Here is a 16,255-nt window from a genome sequence, read left to right on the forward strand (position 1 = left end):
GCTGACTGCAGAAGCAATCGTTTCCATGTCCTCTTCTCTAATCGGTTCTTCCAGAATTGTAGTAAACAAGTTGGTACCAGCTAGAACAAAAAAACGCCAAAGAATGTATTAAAATTATATTCATCACACACACACGCACGCACGCACGCACGCACAAACACACACACACACGCACACACACACACACACACACGCACACGCACAAACACACACACACACACACACACACACACACACACACACACACACACACGGACAAACACACACAGACACAGACACAGACACAGACACAGACACAGACACAGACACAGACACTGACACAGACACAGACACTGACACAGACACAGACACAGACACAGTCACAGACACAGACACCGACACAGACACACAGACACACAGACACAGACACAGACACAGACACACAGACACAGACACAGACACAGACACAGACACAGACACTGACACAGACACAGACACTGACACAGACACAGACACAGACACAGTCACAGACACAGACACAGACACAGACACACAGACACAGACACAGACACAGACACACAGACACACAGACACACAGACACACACACAGACACACACACACACACACACACACACACACACACACACACAACACACACAAAATTTCAAAAATTATAAAATTTATATCAAGTTCAGACCTTTGCCCTTTTGAGTAATCTTCTCAAACACTTTGTCTTTCTTTTGACAGCTTTGGCTTTACTCTGAATGCTAATTACGTCTATACGTTGTGCTAAGTAAGATATTTTTCTTTTCGCCCTAGCGATTTCTCTTTGTAATAACAGTTCTCTACAGTCAAACAACAAATATAGTAGGCGTCAATCTGCAGTCACAAAAACACACAAATCTCTAATTTCAAAAGAGCAAGTCTTAGACTCTATCATTACGACATTATTTATGTCATTGTGACAGCAAAGTTACACAAACAAATATACTAGCTATTTATCAAATGTCATCTAACCTTTTGTAAATTTTGACGTCGAACAATTGACGAACGAGCGTAGTCATCTTATTTTGCGTGCAATCGGCAAAAGAAATGCTGCATATAAAAGCAAAATAGAGATGAGAAGCGACGTTCCGCCCTTCCCATATGTAAATGTTTTTTCTAAAAATAGCCATCAACTGTGTCAGCTAGTATGCTCAGCCTGATTCACAATACACCTCGCGTCACGTCAAAGGAGGCCGTTTCTGACGCGACGCGACGCACCGAGCGGGAATAGAAAAAATCCTAGCCAACACGTCGCGTCGCGTCGAAAACGGTCTCCTTTGACGGGCTGGTTTACAATACACCTCGCGTCGCGTCGTGTCAAAGAAGACAGTTTCGACTCGACGCAACGCCACGTGCCGTCACTGTAGCACTGCAAACTCACCACAGTGTATCTTGATGAGAAAGAGAGAAAAAGAGTTTTGCTATCTACGCCAGACTCTGCATGCTACGTAAAAGCGTGCGATGCTTGCGGTAGACTAGATAGATGATACCTGCTGCTGAATGTGGTGATCAGACCGTCGAAAGACAAACTTGACAGCCCCAGAGTCTAGCTAGATACTTTAGCTTTACTCGTACTTCTAGTCACTCACTTCTTGTGACGAGATCAGGAACTTCACGACTTTATGTCACAAGAAGAGAAACTTGACCACCACAACTCTAGGTAAATGAAGACCCTATCCTACTAAATTAACAATGCAACTTTATCTCCGGTTACGATGTTTCATCGCGCGCGTTACCTCCAACGTCAGGAGATGGCCTGACGTCGAGGCTAGTTTTATGTCTTGGCGTTTGTTAACCACGTGAGTCTAGAGCGAAAGCAACAAGTTTTCTTTTCGAACTTTTACTAGCGCCTATAGCGATGCATCGAATTAGGTAAGGCGTCACTAGGACCCGGTTCTTGTGTGTTATGGGCAGACATGAACAATCCCTTTGAAGATTTTCTTAGCCTCGTACCAGACCCTTTCGCGCCGTCGTGCCCGGTTCCCGTATAACACGACAACTTTCCGGCGTTAGTGTGCTATATGGGAACCGGGCACGACGGCGCGAGAGGGTCTGGTACGAGGCTAGATTTTCTGATCTCTGTCGTGACTCTGCCGCGTCATTTTGAGTGTTGATGTAACATTGGGACTTGACAGACGTAAACTGTGGGTACAAACTTGCGTACAGTAGTAGTACTAAGTACGATATCGATGATATGTGTTCTGTGTGCATGTGGTCTAAACGCACTTACCAAATGATTTGGTTTGCACCTTTCTAGAATGTGCGTCGTCTAGGGAATGACCGACGTGAAGAGGAATTAGACAAGTCTAGTGGTATTCTTACTTACTGAGCGGTAGCAAAGAAATACATGATTTCATCTTGAGTTGTGACTGTGCATGATGATGATTGCGCCTCGCGCTCTCTGGTCTGGAAGTTCGAGGCTAGATGAAGCTGATGGGCTGCAGCTGAAATTGAAGGAAAAGCAGAACTGCATCAAGATGGAAGGGACTTGAAGAGTTGAGGCAATTCAGGATAATGATGAAAAGACCTTGTTATTACACATGATTCTGCAGCTATGATAACTTTAAAGATTTTTTCAATTGTTAAAGTATGCTGCCAGTTCACTTAACCTTCATCTAATTACTAGTTGGAAAGACGTGGGCGTATGCTTGGCACCACTGCTTGTGTGCAATTTTACCAAACACTTCCCCGCCGGTAGATATTAAAAAGGGGAGGGGTTTGGCTACGCGAGACTACTGTACAGCACCTTCTTTCTCATTGCCCTACTAATTAAACGCCTACGTCGTAACCCCCACGTGAATTTTTTGCGTGCGTGTTGCAGAGTAAGCATTTCATCTCCCCTATTTATTTCCTAGTGTAGGCCGTCCCGCATTCTTTACTAGAAGACTACGAAATGGACTCGACGACCGACGAACGCTCTGCTAGCGACGACGCTGCCCCTGCAGCTGCAGCCCCAGCGCCGGCGCCGAAGTGTGAGAAGATCGTGCTGAGCAGCGAAGCCGAGCAGGACGCTTATCCGTTCGACAGTGCTGCAGAATGTTGGTCGATGGTGAGCCTCAAAGCCCCTGTGTACGAACCGAGCGAGCGAGCAAGCATCGACCTCGTGGCCGTTGTCGACAAGAGCGGCAGTATGTCGGGGGAGAAAATTTCTCTCGTGAGGGAGACCCTTCATTTCGTCGTTGATCAATGTCAGTCGTGATAAATAGACGATTGCATGGTAAAGAAGGCCTCGTAATAGAGTGCGGCACTGTACAGTGTTGACCGTGGCAACTGTGCGTGCCTGCACTTGTATAGGGGCCTACAACGTTGTTGCCTTGTAATTAGAGAACCAGAGTGGGGCATATCGCCATGAACAAGTTTGCCAAGTGTCATTACGTAGTAGTGGCTAGCTAGAAGGGCTGGATGGTGTTCATTGAATTGTTTGTTGGCACATGGCTGCAGACATACCATGATACACCCCACAGGAAGTGATACCCAAAGCTAGTCACGTGACTAATTATTGGCGTGGTGGGTATGAAATGTAATCACGTGAATGAATGAATTGGGGAATTGATAGTGGTAGTGGTTTGTTACTAAGTCTTTTATCTCCAGAAGTTCGGTTTGTTTGACAGTGGTCTATGGTTTCTCTAATTAGCTAAGTCCCAAACCTTGACCATGTGCGTCAAGTGGCTGTTCCAGGACGATTTGATGACCAGGACCTATTTGGGGGTGGGGTGATGGCCACGTACAGGGGCGTAGGAAGTAAATGAAAACCGGTCCGGCCTAGCGCGCGCTAGTGGGCTGGACAATGTAGCGCACGCTAGTAGATGGGCGGGACAACTTTAAGACAGACAACTACTTCGACAACTTGCTAGACTCCTAATCTCACAGGTCTGCTCCTGATTATAGATGCGGCGGCTCTGAGATGAACGGGTTTTTTTAGCGGCCTCGGACCTCCGTGCATTACCTGCACACATCTTAGCCTTGCATCGGCTGGGTCTCCGAGCCTGTACAGTACCTTCAACTGACGTCTGGAGAACGCAAGGCCGACGCACAAAGTACTGCATGAGCAGAAATATATTACTTATTTAATCGGCTATACCCTTAAAACGGAAGTTGATGCCATTGAGCGTCTGGCGAAAGTGCATATTTCAAAAACCGGTCCGGCCATGGCCGGACCGGTCGGACTGGACGCTACGCCACTGACGTAGCTACACTGCTAACTAGAAGACTCCGAAAAGTGTCTCATACGTAACTCACGCCATCCACAACGAGAAACCAGCACAAGGATATGAAGATTGAAGTAAATTATGATACTACACTGTCTGGAACATATTTGCCTAGCCTACTATGTTGGCATGCCAGGCAAAATGCAGATATTGTTGAGTACCCTAGACACTACCAGAGGACGAGAATTCTAAACAACCAGTGGTATCAAAAGATTTACATCTTAGCAGCACTAAGAGAGCCCTAACTACTAGTTTTTACTAGTAGGTGTTTATTTCTTAGCAAAATGCAGGAGTGGCTCAAAAGTTTGGCTCCTGCATCATACCGTGATTTCAAGCCTCAATAAATTATCTCGCAAGTATCTGAAATCGTCACCAAGCGATGCCACAACAGCATGCTATAATGCTTACAGACTTCGAAAAAATTGTGAATACTTTGAAAACGATGAATCACAAGCAATAGCAACCACTTGAAAAGCACGAACTTCCGGTCGCTAAGCGCCGTGTTCCTCATCCTATTCTGTGCGCTAGAAGAGAAGAGTCATGCTTGAACTCTTTTAAACGATCAATGAAGGAATATGCTACTGTAGGGTTATCAACACTGCGTTGGTGGCCTGGGACTTTCCGTGGACGAAATGGACAAAGGAAGGCACTAAGGTCACCACAGCGACAAATCACCTCAACTTACGCTGTCTTCCCAGGAAGGCAAGCTGTCTGACACACCCTGTAGTCAAATTGACACCTCTAGGCTTCCTCACTACCAAGAACAGCAATTGACGAATAAAGGCTCTACTGAGTACGTTCATCACCTGTGAAGTAGGTGGCTTCGCCAGGTACTTATATAACGGGACAGGGCATTATAGACGATAGGGCTTATCCAGGTCTTCATTGGAAGATAGTGCGAGAGGTGTTTCCGTAGACTGTACAAGCTAGTCTCATCTTGAAAATTTTTATAGTTAATTTTGATTAGGATTGACCGCTTTCCAGTTAGAATGTACAAAGCATCCACCCAGATTTTCCAAAGTAGAATTTGCCATCTTCCAGATAAAACACCCTTGAATGTTTTATTCTCATGTGACAAACATTTTCGTTCTACCTGAATACAATATTCTAGGATGTTTTAAACTCCCCCCAGATAAACTATTATAGGATGTTTTATGCTCTCATTTAATTGATATTGCTAAATTGAACAGTGTTAAGTTAGCTTTTATTCAGAGCATTTATTCTAGGTTTAACGTTAGGAGTAAGGTTAGGGTCAGGGTTAGGGTTAGGGTTAGCATTAGCATTGAACGTAGGATTAGGACTAAAGTTGTTCTGAGTGGATATTAATATTCTAATGCATTGCATCCTACTGTATATACCCTAGATATTTGCTACTAAGATCTTGTATTCTTTACAGTTAAAGACATTCTAGGATATTTTACTCTTGGAGACCTGGAGCCTGCATGCAACAAATAGAATATGCACTAGGATATTATATCTACCCTTAATTATTTTTAATTAATTATCCTGGGAGAAGAAGAGCCTAAATTGTGCTAAATATACAGGTTAGGATAAAGCAGTTAACCAGTGAGATAAAATGCACTAGCATAAATTATTTGCATCTTGGATAAATATACTAGAGTTTTGGTCGATATTCTGTGACACCGAGTACGTGGGTTGAACATTTACGGAGTTGTGACGGTTGGCAACATGCCGATTGAGTCAACCACGAGTTACCGTGTCACGGATATGATATGGGTGTGCAGGAGCAAAATCGAAAGTCATCTTACTCTTCTCAGCACAAAGCTAAAAGCAGAGCTGACTCTCAAATGGGGATCATAATTTGGATTAATTCTTGAACTTAATCAGTTGTTCCTCTATTAAAGTTCTGTCATCCTCTCTCTCTCTCTCTCTCTCTCTCTCTCTCTCTCTATATATATATATATATATTATCAAAATTCATTTGCACATTTTTTAGTAATGCTGTCTGCAAACAAACAGGCAAATGAATGTCAATTAACATAACCTTCTGGTGAAGATAATTAACACTGACATTGATGTAGTTTACTGCACATGACGTTTTCAATCTACACTAGGGTGTTCGCCTTAGCAAGACGTTTGTTTGGATAGGTGCTTAACTTAATCAGATTTTAACAAGCGCAATTTTGCTGTTTAACCATCTCAGGCTGTTAATCGGATGGGCTCCTTTCGGACATTGACGATACCTAATAAGAAGTGGTTTGCTCCTCAATACACGCTATAGTTTCATCATGAAATATGTAGAGTGAATTTTGACCGAAATTGATTGCTTTCAGTTGGTTTCAGGTAGTATGATAGTAAACATATTCAGTTTTAAAACACACCCTTGTCTGCATGCCTGGCAACTTTCCGAATCTGTGTGGTGCACTCTTTGAGTTAATTGTGTTTGTCAAACTACTTTTATTAAAAAAATAAATAATATGTTTGACTTGCACTAAGTATCATTCTACACGGTGTTCTATCCTAACAACCGAATGGGTGCCTACAAGAAAAGCTATCTATGAAGCTTTGAAGCGTTGTTGTACTTCCTGTAGAATGGTAGCTTATTTCGCCCCAGGAATGTCAAGCAAAGCAATTTTGGCATTACTAAGTCATTATAGCACATGCTATATCCCACATATGGTTACTACCAAACACGGCAGTCAGCATACTGCTTTGACAACTGAAAACTGGTCAATTGAGTTTGTTACTGGTTCTGTACAAGCTAGTGTTATCATGAAAATATTGATAATGCATTTTGATCTGAATTTTGACTAAAGTGAATATCGTATATTGGCAAGTACATTGTGATCACCAGCCCTTCTTCATTAAAGTAAAATGTGATTTTAACTGCAATGCAGCTGCATGCAATGCATACGTTGTGCACTTAGTAGATACTATGTCGGTCCTAATTAAGGTACAGGACAAGTTTTTGTATGTAATATTAAATTGTTGCTTTCTTGGACTCTACCTCTGCTTGATTCAGAGTATCCATGGGTAGAAGTACCAGTTGTTGTAAGATACTAATGAACTCGAAGAATAAGATGGCAGTAGCAGAGGCAATGCTGCACTGCAATATGAGATTTATTTTATTTTTGCAGTGCAATATGAAAATTATTGCAACACAATTAATGAGCTAGTTGGCTGGTGGTATAGTCGTAAGAAGCTTTTCTGAGTCTGTCTGTTCATTTGTTTGCTTGCTTATTTTGTGGACATTATAATACCATGAAAGAACTTATTTATGGGGGAGATTAGTTCATGCGATTTGTGCTGTCTCCTTCAACTGCATGGTTAGATTTGCACAAAAGTGGTCGCTAATGAAGCAGTCTGGCATAAATGCACAAGTACAGTTTGGACAGATTGTTACATATCCAGAAACTGCACAATTTTAGGCTCACACAAATAATTACGTTTACGGTATCTCAGTTTTTGTACAAGAAGGTCCTGGACACAGAGCTTATGTTTCTAAAACTGCAAACTAATTCTTTTACTGTCACGTTTTCTGTCTGTATAATTACAACATCTTTTGAGCCAATTCTAATTTCTTTGCTGAACATTTTCTAGTACACTTGCTATCATGGTGGTCACTAGGTGTATGTATATAAATGATATAACATATCGTGTGGTAGTTATGATCTGCTGAAGTTTTGTCTGCAATGCTGTTATGAGTTTGCAGAATATGTACAAATTTGGCTTTAAATTGTTTTCTTGAAAATGAGCTTGACATATTGGAGCAGACACACAGCTTTGACAGTAATTTCAAGCATAATTACACTTGGATTTGAAAGACAGATTTGTGTTTGTGATATGGAATTGGTGTGAACTGACAGTCTGTGTTTATGACTTGATAGTGAAGGACACCGATCGTCTTGGCATTGTGTCATATGACACTAGCGTGTATGATGATTTACGTCTCAAGGTCATGAATCAAAAAGGGAAGTCTCAAGCTCATGCAGTTATTGACAAACTTAAAGATGGGTCTTCAACTAATCTCAGTGGTGGGCTAGAAAGAGGTTTAGAATACATTGAACAACTTGGCACAAACAAGAAAGACGTGTTGTCAGTTCTTCTAATGACGGATGGAATGGCTAATCGGGGAGTCACTGCGCAACCTGATATTCTGAGGAGAATGACAAGGGCAGGAAGGGGACAAGGCGGATGGTCAGGTGGAATATTGGCTAGTGTTCAGAGAGGCATTTCTCGTCTTCTAGATAGTGAAGAAAACGCCAGCTCAGCTGGAAATGCTGAAGAAGTTGCTGCTATTGTCCATACCTTTGGCTTTGGCTCTGATCACTTAGCTAGCCTTTTGGAAGCAATCAGTGAGAAAGGACAAGGCATGTACTACTTTATCGATAACAACGAGAAGATTCCAGAAGCCTTTGCTGATTGTCTTGGAGGACTGCTTAGTACAGTTGGTCAGAATGTAACGTTGACAATTGCTACTAAAAATGGAACTCATATTACCAAAGTGCACCACCGCCGAGCAGGAGCACTGTCTGATTCTTCAACCAAGTTGTGAAATGTGTAGTCTGAGGACCGAGTAGACAACGTGCTACGTACGAGTAGCTTTCCGTACTGTACTGTACCAAGGCTAGAACAGAACTGAATACAAGTGGCAGGGCTAGAAACCTAAGTAATAGATAGTAGTAGCCGCAAGGGCGTGTCCTCACTTAATGACATTAACTGACCTCAAACACTACATTTCCCTCCCTTCCTTTAGATAAACAATACGGAGAACAAATTGAACGTATACAAACTAACGAAACGAAGTCACAAACGATTTAAATCGCGCAGGAGGGACTATAGTTCGCTTCGGTCGTTCTGATTGTTGTGTCTCTGGCTCAGACATGTCTTGTGTCGGGGTCGTGGCTGCAGCTTGGTCTCCAGTATCTGCCTGGGTGTTGCTGTCGGTGTTTGCACTTTCACTGCTGCCTGCTGATATCTCAACGTCCTCATCTCTTTCCTTCCTTTCGCATACCGGCTTCGTCTTTACTATTCCTTGATGGCCTTCATGAGCTAACTCCAGGATGCGGTCACGGTAGCATGAAGGAGGTACTATCCTGGTACCGCGAAGAACGACTTGACCGATAGCTGTAAGTTCGTGGCGAACCGGCATGAACTTGTGAGGGAGATGTGTCCAGTCGTTGGTGCTTATGCATCGGCGGATGGTCTGTAGCTCATCATCACTAGCTGAAGCGGTTTCAATGTCCTTTATTGCTATAGCACACGGAGCGGTACACTGCGTAACTATGTGGACTGACTCTTCAGTATCACCTGTGTCCACTGCGTCGTCGATCCTGGTGGTCGGTAAACGTGACAAGGCGTCAGCAATGTTGTTTGGTCCGGTGACGTACTTTACTTTGAAAGTGTACGCCTGGAGTCGAAGAACCCATCGTTCGATGCGTGCAGATGGCTTTGACGATTGAGAGTATATCACTTGGAGAGGTTTGTGATCGGTGACAAGGTCAAAAGTTGTGCCGTACAGGTACTGGTGAAAACGTTCACAAGCCCAAACAAGACCTAAAGCTTCCTTCTCCGTCTGACTGTAGCGGCGTTCGACACTGGTGAGCGTGCGGCTGGCATAGCAGATTGCACGAGACGAACCGTTAGGTTGTTGTTGTACGAGAACTGCTCCGAGACCAACAGGGCTGGCGTCTGCGATGACCTGTGTACGTGCAGTGTGGTCGAAGTACGCGAGTGCGGTGGCTTTAGCAAGCTGTTTCTTTAGTTTCGTGAAAGCTCGCTCTTGCTCGTCGGTCCACGTGAAAGAATTGTTTCTGTGTGTGATTCGGCGTAGAGGCTCTGCAGTCGTGGAGAGGTCGGGTAGGAATCGAGCGCTGAATCCCACGATCCCAAGAAAGCTGCGTAGTTCTGCTGCGGTACTTGGGCGTGGTGCATCGATGATTGCCTGAATTTTGTCCTTGGATGGCTCTACTCCCTGTCCTGACAGCTGTAGGCCATAAAACTCGACTTTAGTTCTGCGAAACCAACACTTCTGTAGGTTGAGGGTGAGACCACATTCTCGAAGGCGATCGAGTACTCGGAACAGGTTAGCGTCATGTGTCCCTTGGTCTGGCCCGTAGACAATGAGATCGTCCGCAATATTCAGTGCACCCGGACAATCGGTCAAAAGTTGGCTGACAATGTGTTGGTACTTCTCTGGCGCCGATGTGATGCCAAACATCATGCGTTTGTAGCGGTAGAGACCGTCGTTGACAGCGAATGTAGTGATATCACGTGACGCCTCGTCAAGCTCGACCTGGTGAAATCCCCATCGAAGATCAAGCTTTGAAAAGACAGTGCTGCCGTTCAGTGCTTGTAGAATTTCATCAACCGTTGGAATTGGGTAACGTTCACGGATAATTGCCTCGTTCGCACGGCGCATGTCAACACATAGGCGTATTTCTCCGGACGCCTTCGGCGCGACGACAACTGGACTAACCCATGACGTAGGACCGTCGACTTTCTCGATAATGTCCTTCGTAAGGAGTTCTTCCAATCTGTCCGAAACAGGCTTTCTAAGTGCGAAAGGAATCCGTCGTGGCTTTTGTGCGACTGGTCTGACCTGCGGATCAATGTGAATATGCGCTTGGTAGCCATCCAACTTGCCGACACCGTGAAAGAGCTGCGGGTATCGCTGTTCGATGTCGACCCGGAACTGATCACCAGACGTGTTGACCGTGTGTGCGGTGTGCGGTCGCTCAGGTTTCAACCGCAGTACTCCAAACTGTTGAGCTGATTTCCTGCCGAGGAGAAGCTGCCCCTTCGACCGAATTACCACAAATTCGGTGGGCGTTGTTCTTCCGTGTATCGTAGCGTTGGCCGTGAACTGACCAACGACGTCAAGTGGTTGACGTGAGGCGTAAGCGTACAGCGTCTTGCTCGTTACTCGTAGCGTTACGTTCAGGCCTTGTGAACAGAGTTTGTGAAAGAGATCGTCACCCATAATATTGCAAGAAGCTCCAGAGTCGATTAGTGCTTGTGTGGTAACGCCGTTCAAACTAATCATGGTTGTTGGTGTTGAAGTTGACAGCTGCTTTGACATTTGGCCGTCGTAATCACCAATCGTAAAGGCGAATGACTCATCCTCATCTTCTCCAGAATCCGGTTGGGAAGATGCGGTGACTTGATGAGCGCGGTCACTGCGGCGAGCAGGTGGTCTGTGTGTCTGTCTGCGGTCGGAGGCGTGGTTGGTACCGCGACGTTGCGGTGAGCCCGAAGATGACGCGGAAACTCCTTGACTGCGGCACTGTGACGCAAAGTGGTTGCGCTTGTGACACTTGTTACAAGTCTTCCCACGTGCTGGACAAGCTTCAGAGCGTGCATAGTGTCCTGATCGACCACAATGTGTGCATGCTGGGGCGTCGCTGTGGGTTTTTGCTTGACCTTTTGGCAATTGTCTGCGGTATCGGACAGCTGCAATGTCGTCTGGCTTTTTTCCACTGGCATTGGTTACGGCGGCAGGTGTGAGAGCGTGCTGCATTCCTCTTGCTTGTTGGTCAACTGACTCCCAAACACGTGCTGTCTTCAAGACGTCTCGCAGTTGTATATCGACAGTTTCAAGTAATTTGCGGCGGAGTCGAGCATCACGGATGTGTTCGATCAGCTGATCTCGAAGTTGGTCGTCTTCATCTTGAAAATTGCAGTGTTTTGCCTGCATGCGGAGACGGGACGCAAACTGGTCTACTGACTCATCATCGTTCTGTCTCATCTGACGAAAGGTATGGCGCTCGTAGGGCGTGTTGGGCGCGCACTGGAAATATGTGTCAAGGGCATCCACAGTACGAGAAAATGCCGTATTATCGTCTGTAACTGCGGCTTCTGTGAGGCTCTCGTGTATGTCCTGCACAGCTGTACCTGCGTAGTGTAACAGGAGACTGCGTTGACGAGAGTGATCGGTGATGCCTTGACCTTCTATGTAATATTGGAAGCTCCTCTTCCACTTCCGCCATCGTTCTGCAACAATGTGTGCGGGGCCTGTGATATCGAGAGTTTCGATAGGTCGGCGCTCTGAGTCCCTGTTCGTAGCCATAGTTCACCTCGTCGCCAATGTGAAATGTGTAGTCTGAGGACCGAGTAGACAACGTGCTACGTACGAGTAGCTTTCCGTACTGTACTGTACCAAGGCTAGAACAGAACTGAATACAAGTGGCAGGGCTAGAAACCTAAGTAATAGATAGTAGTAGCCGCAAGGGCGTGTCCTCACTTAATGACATTAACTGACCTCAAACACTACACAAGTGTGAAGTCAAAATTGGAGATGTGCAATCTGAAGAACAACGTGATATTGTCATTCAGTTGCAACTGCCTCAGTTGCAAGCTCCTCAACCAGAACCAGAAGTTGTCCTTGAAGCAGAGTTGTCATATTTCAATGCTATAACAAGCATGATGGAGAAAAATACAACTAGTATCTGTGTGAGGAGACCAGCTGATGTTCCTGCTGGATCTGTACAGTCCAAGCCTACAATTGACCTACAGCGGAACAGAGTTATAGCCGCTGAGGCCATGAAACGTGCCACCGAATTGGCTGATGGCAACAAGTTAGAAGAAGCTAGAGCAGTCATTGCCAAGGTAGGCTGTAGGTTGTTTGAACTAATGTTGTTGTTTGTTTGTTTTGTGGTTTCTGCATGTGTGCATGTTACTGTATTTGTGTGTGTGTGTGTGTGTGTGTGTGTGTGTGTGTGTGTGTGTGTGTGTGTGTGTGTGTGTGTGTGTGTGTGTGTGTGTGTGTGTGTGTGTGTGTGTGTGTGTGTGTGTGTGTGTGTGTGTGTGTGTGTGTGTGTGTGTGTGTGTGTGTGTGTGTGTGTGTGTATCAGGAATTAGATGTGACTTGTGATTTAGTTTGCATGTGTTTTAATAGTTTACGATCAAGTGACTATTTCGTATATCCCTTAACCATTTGTCATGTGGATGGGCAGTTGCTGGTCAAGTGTGTGGACGTGGAGGCACACTTGCTATCATAATATGTCAAACACGTGCAGTACCAATAGAGTACAGTAACTTTTGCTTTCTGGATGCGAAACTGGTTTATCATTGCACTCATGCCATTCGCTTGTACAGTAATATTATAATAGTATAGAGCATTTATTCCTACAAGTAGAATCGCATTCCACCGTTGTGAAGTTAAGTTTCTAATTTGTAATAAATATAAAAAGAAACCTACTAATACAGTGAGTTGCTTCAGTTATATCTTTTGATATTTTTATGAAACTCTGTTGTTGTAGGCAACTGCTGTGATCACTGATTCTTGTACGAAAGATGAAAGTCAAAGTCAGTATCTACTTGCTGATCTAAGCAAGAGTCGTGAACAGCTCAGTAGCCATCATGCATATCGTGCTGGTGGTAATTTCATGTACATGCAAGCTCAGTCTCATGCAGTGCAACGTAGTAGTGCGGCAGACAATGAATCATACTGCACACCTCGCAAAATGAGGATGAAGAGTTTGGTTTCTAAGAAAAAGTGACCGATGTTGCATTGATTGCAAACAGATTGTGTAGTTCATCGTAGTTGTTGGGCTGAACTCCTGTCATTGTGGCACTTTTTTAGCATTGCATGCGTGTTGACACTGCTGGAGATCCTGATTAGCCATTACTTTGTTTAGTTCGCGTGTGTAATCAGTCTCGTATCATAGTATACTGTGCTGACACTACATGTACTCTCAACCGTACACTAGTCAATTGAGTTGCATTTGCATTGACCAGTTGCTGCTAGATACCAGTACAGTCGTTACTAATAGTCACTTTCCCTTCTTATAATGAAGAAGCACTAAAGTGCTAGCTTAGCTGTAGGTTACCCGCACCGGGCTAATTATTTTTTGGACGCTGTTGGACATAGCCGCTGGAGCGAAGGTGCTGCGGTAACGAGGCTAACGGCGCGAACTTTGATTGTCGGTAGTTAGACTTAGTGGACATGTTACAACGGCGATTTTGACATAAGCGAAGTGCTGTCTTTCTGCGCACCTTTCGAGCAGTAACGTGCACCGTTCATTCAAAGGAGGCCTCAGTTTTGAACGTCGTCTGCTGAACGTTGTTTTCTCGACACAAAGCGACTTCAAATAAATTCGACCGCAGGTTAAGTGATTTATAATTGCTATTCTCTGCGGTTATACAAATTTCTAATTTTCTTGAAATGTTTTTTGAGTGCACATTGGTAACTGGATTGTGCGTTGATCAATATTTGCACTGTTGTATCCACTACGTACATCAAATTGTGTACTATGTATTGCAGGTTTATTTCCGGTGTGCAATTGAATAATATGGAATTAATAGTAGGGTACATGCATGCAACTAGAAAAGTGCAAAGTACTCAGACGATTTAATTCTATTTCAAAAACTACTACAAAATATATATTAACAGATAAACACTATACAATTTAAAGGTGTGTGTGTGTGTGTGTGTGTGTGTGTGTGTGTGTGTGTGTGTGTGTGTGTGTGTGTGTGTGTGTGTGTGTGTGTGTGTGTGTGTGTGTGTGTGTGTGTGTGTGTGTGTGTGTGTGTGTGTGTGTGTGTGTGTGTGTGTGTGTGTGTGTGTGTGTGTGTGTGTGTGTGTGTGTGTGTGTGTGTGGTGTGTACCTACTGGCAGTGACTGTTTGACCTGTACAATGATATGTACTCCCACACCACCCACTCTGACTACACCGCTTCCTCTAAGCCAGACCAGCATGCAATGTTACAGACACCACATCCACACAGAAAAGCTCAAAGTGGTTTCTGTAGTCTTCTTTCTTGTGCCATATTAAGATGTTACCCCAACAACGTCCAGACACAAAACAACGTAGTGCTTCACTGTTGACAAACTTCGGACATAAATAGCAAATTGCAGCTGCTTCTGTACTAGAAAGCTATTGCTTCATCATGTATCCATGCCAACCTAAGGACACTAGCTAGAGATGTACATAGATGTGCTATTGGCGACAACGGATGCTAAATGCAATTATCATTAACAAAACAATACGGGCAAGCTTGCCAGACTGATCAACTCCCTAGGAAATGTTTCGCGTAGACAAATTTCTGGATAAATTTTGTACGTACAATTACAACAGGGAGGATCATCTGGCCATCGCAATAGGAGGAGTGTTAATTAATTAATCATGTGAGTCGTCATAGTGCATTGTTCATGTCGTGATCGATATCCAGTACAAGCATGCCAATCATCTCGACAATGGCGCGTGTCGTACAACACTGTTGAGCCTTAGAAGTTATCCACGACTCGAATACTATGTGTTTGTTCACAGGAAACGTTGGAATTCGATGACCAGAGTGCCTACGTCATGTAGGCCTATGCACATGCTTCATGTTTACAGTTCGCATTACTAGTACTACACACGTACACGTACACACACACTTAACTCAGCTACTCACATGCACGTGCTGATCACGGGTGCATGCACGAACATCACTGCTCACAGGCAGCCATGGTTGAACGACAGCTACACAGGTTGTGGGAACGACACATGTTCACTGGAATGTATACGTATACACATGCGCTATAATAGTAATTACCACATAATTAATTAATCCTCCAACAACAATAATGTGATGTCATCGAGCTAAGATAACGGTGTAAGACAAAATGACTATTTTAATTAATTATTGATTAAATTATTATTGTTTGAGGTAATAAAATTTTTACTTAGCTATCACATCTGTCATTGTTGTTGTTGTTTTTGTTGATCCTGCTTGCTCAGTGCCAAGCACTAGAACAGCTAGACTAGGTGACTAAGAGTTTGAAAACTCTAAAACTCTGAACACTGTCTAGACAGCAAAGTGAAGACGCAACGACACCACACCAAACTTTGCTCGATCTGCAATGAGTTGAATCATTGCTACATCAGGTGGTGACTCACCTGACGCTCACCCATGATTCAGCATCACATGATGGACTTACACAAACACTCTATGATCAATTCAAGTATCTACTGACGACGCCTATTATTTATGTATACAAATTGTATTTAATTGCGGAACCCACATATCGTTGATATCAATTGGTAAATCTCTAGTTTAGGTATACAAATTGAATTTA

At 44.1% G+C, this 16,255-nt stretch overlaps 1 protein-coding gene across 1 annotated transcript; it reads left to right on the top strand.

Moving 5' to 3' along the window:
• Positions 1-2,845: 2,845 nt before the first annotated feature.
• On the top strand, positions 2,846-13,875 carry LOC134177744 (uncharacterized protein sll0103-like). Its single transcript, XM_062644518.1, has 5 exons — positions 2,846-3,213; positions 8,082-8,742; positions 11,763-11,847; positions 12,472-12,801; positions 13,455-13,875. The coding sequence occupies exons 1-5, from the start codon at positions 2,919-2,921 to the stop codon at positions 13,692-13,694; spliced, it is 1,611 nt and encodes a 536-aa protein (XP_062500502.1). The 5' UTR covers positions 2,846-2,918; the 3' UTR covers positions 13,695-13,875.
• The last annotated feature ends 2,380 nt before the right edge of the window (positions 13,876-16,255 follow it).

The sequence above is a fragment of the Corticium candelabrum genome, chromosome 3 (genome assembly GCF_963422355.1).
Source record: "Corticium candelabrum chromosome 3, ooCorCand1.1, whole genome shotgun sequence".
In the NCBI taxonomy this organism is placed as follows: domain Eukaryota; kingdom Metazoa; phylum Porifera; class Homoscleromorpha; order Homosclerophorida; family Plakinidae; genus Corticium; species Corticium candelabrum.

Excerpts from the sequence above, each read along its gene's own strand:
- LOC134177744 (XM_062644518.1), top strand. The coding sequence starts at position 2,919 with ATGGACTCGACGACCGACGAACGCTCTGCTAGCGACGACGCTGCCCCT. Across the intron at positions 3,214-8,081 it reads TCATTTCGTCGTTGATCAAT|TGAAGGACACCGATCGTCTT; the intron begins GTCAGTCGTGAT and ends ATGACTTGATAG. Across the intron at positions 12,802-13,454 it reads CTAGAGCAGTCATTGCCAAG|GCAACTGCTGTGATCACTGA; the intron begins GTAGGCTGTAGG and ends CTGTTGTTGTAG.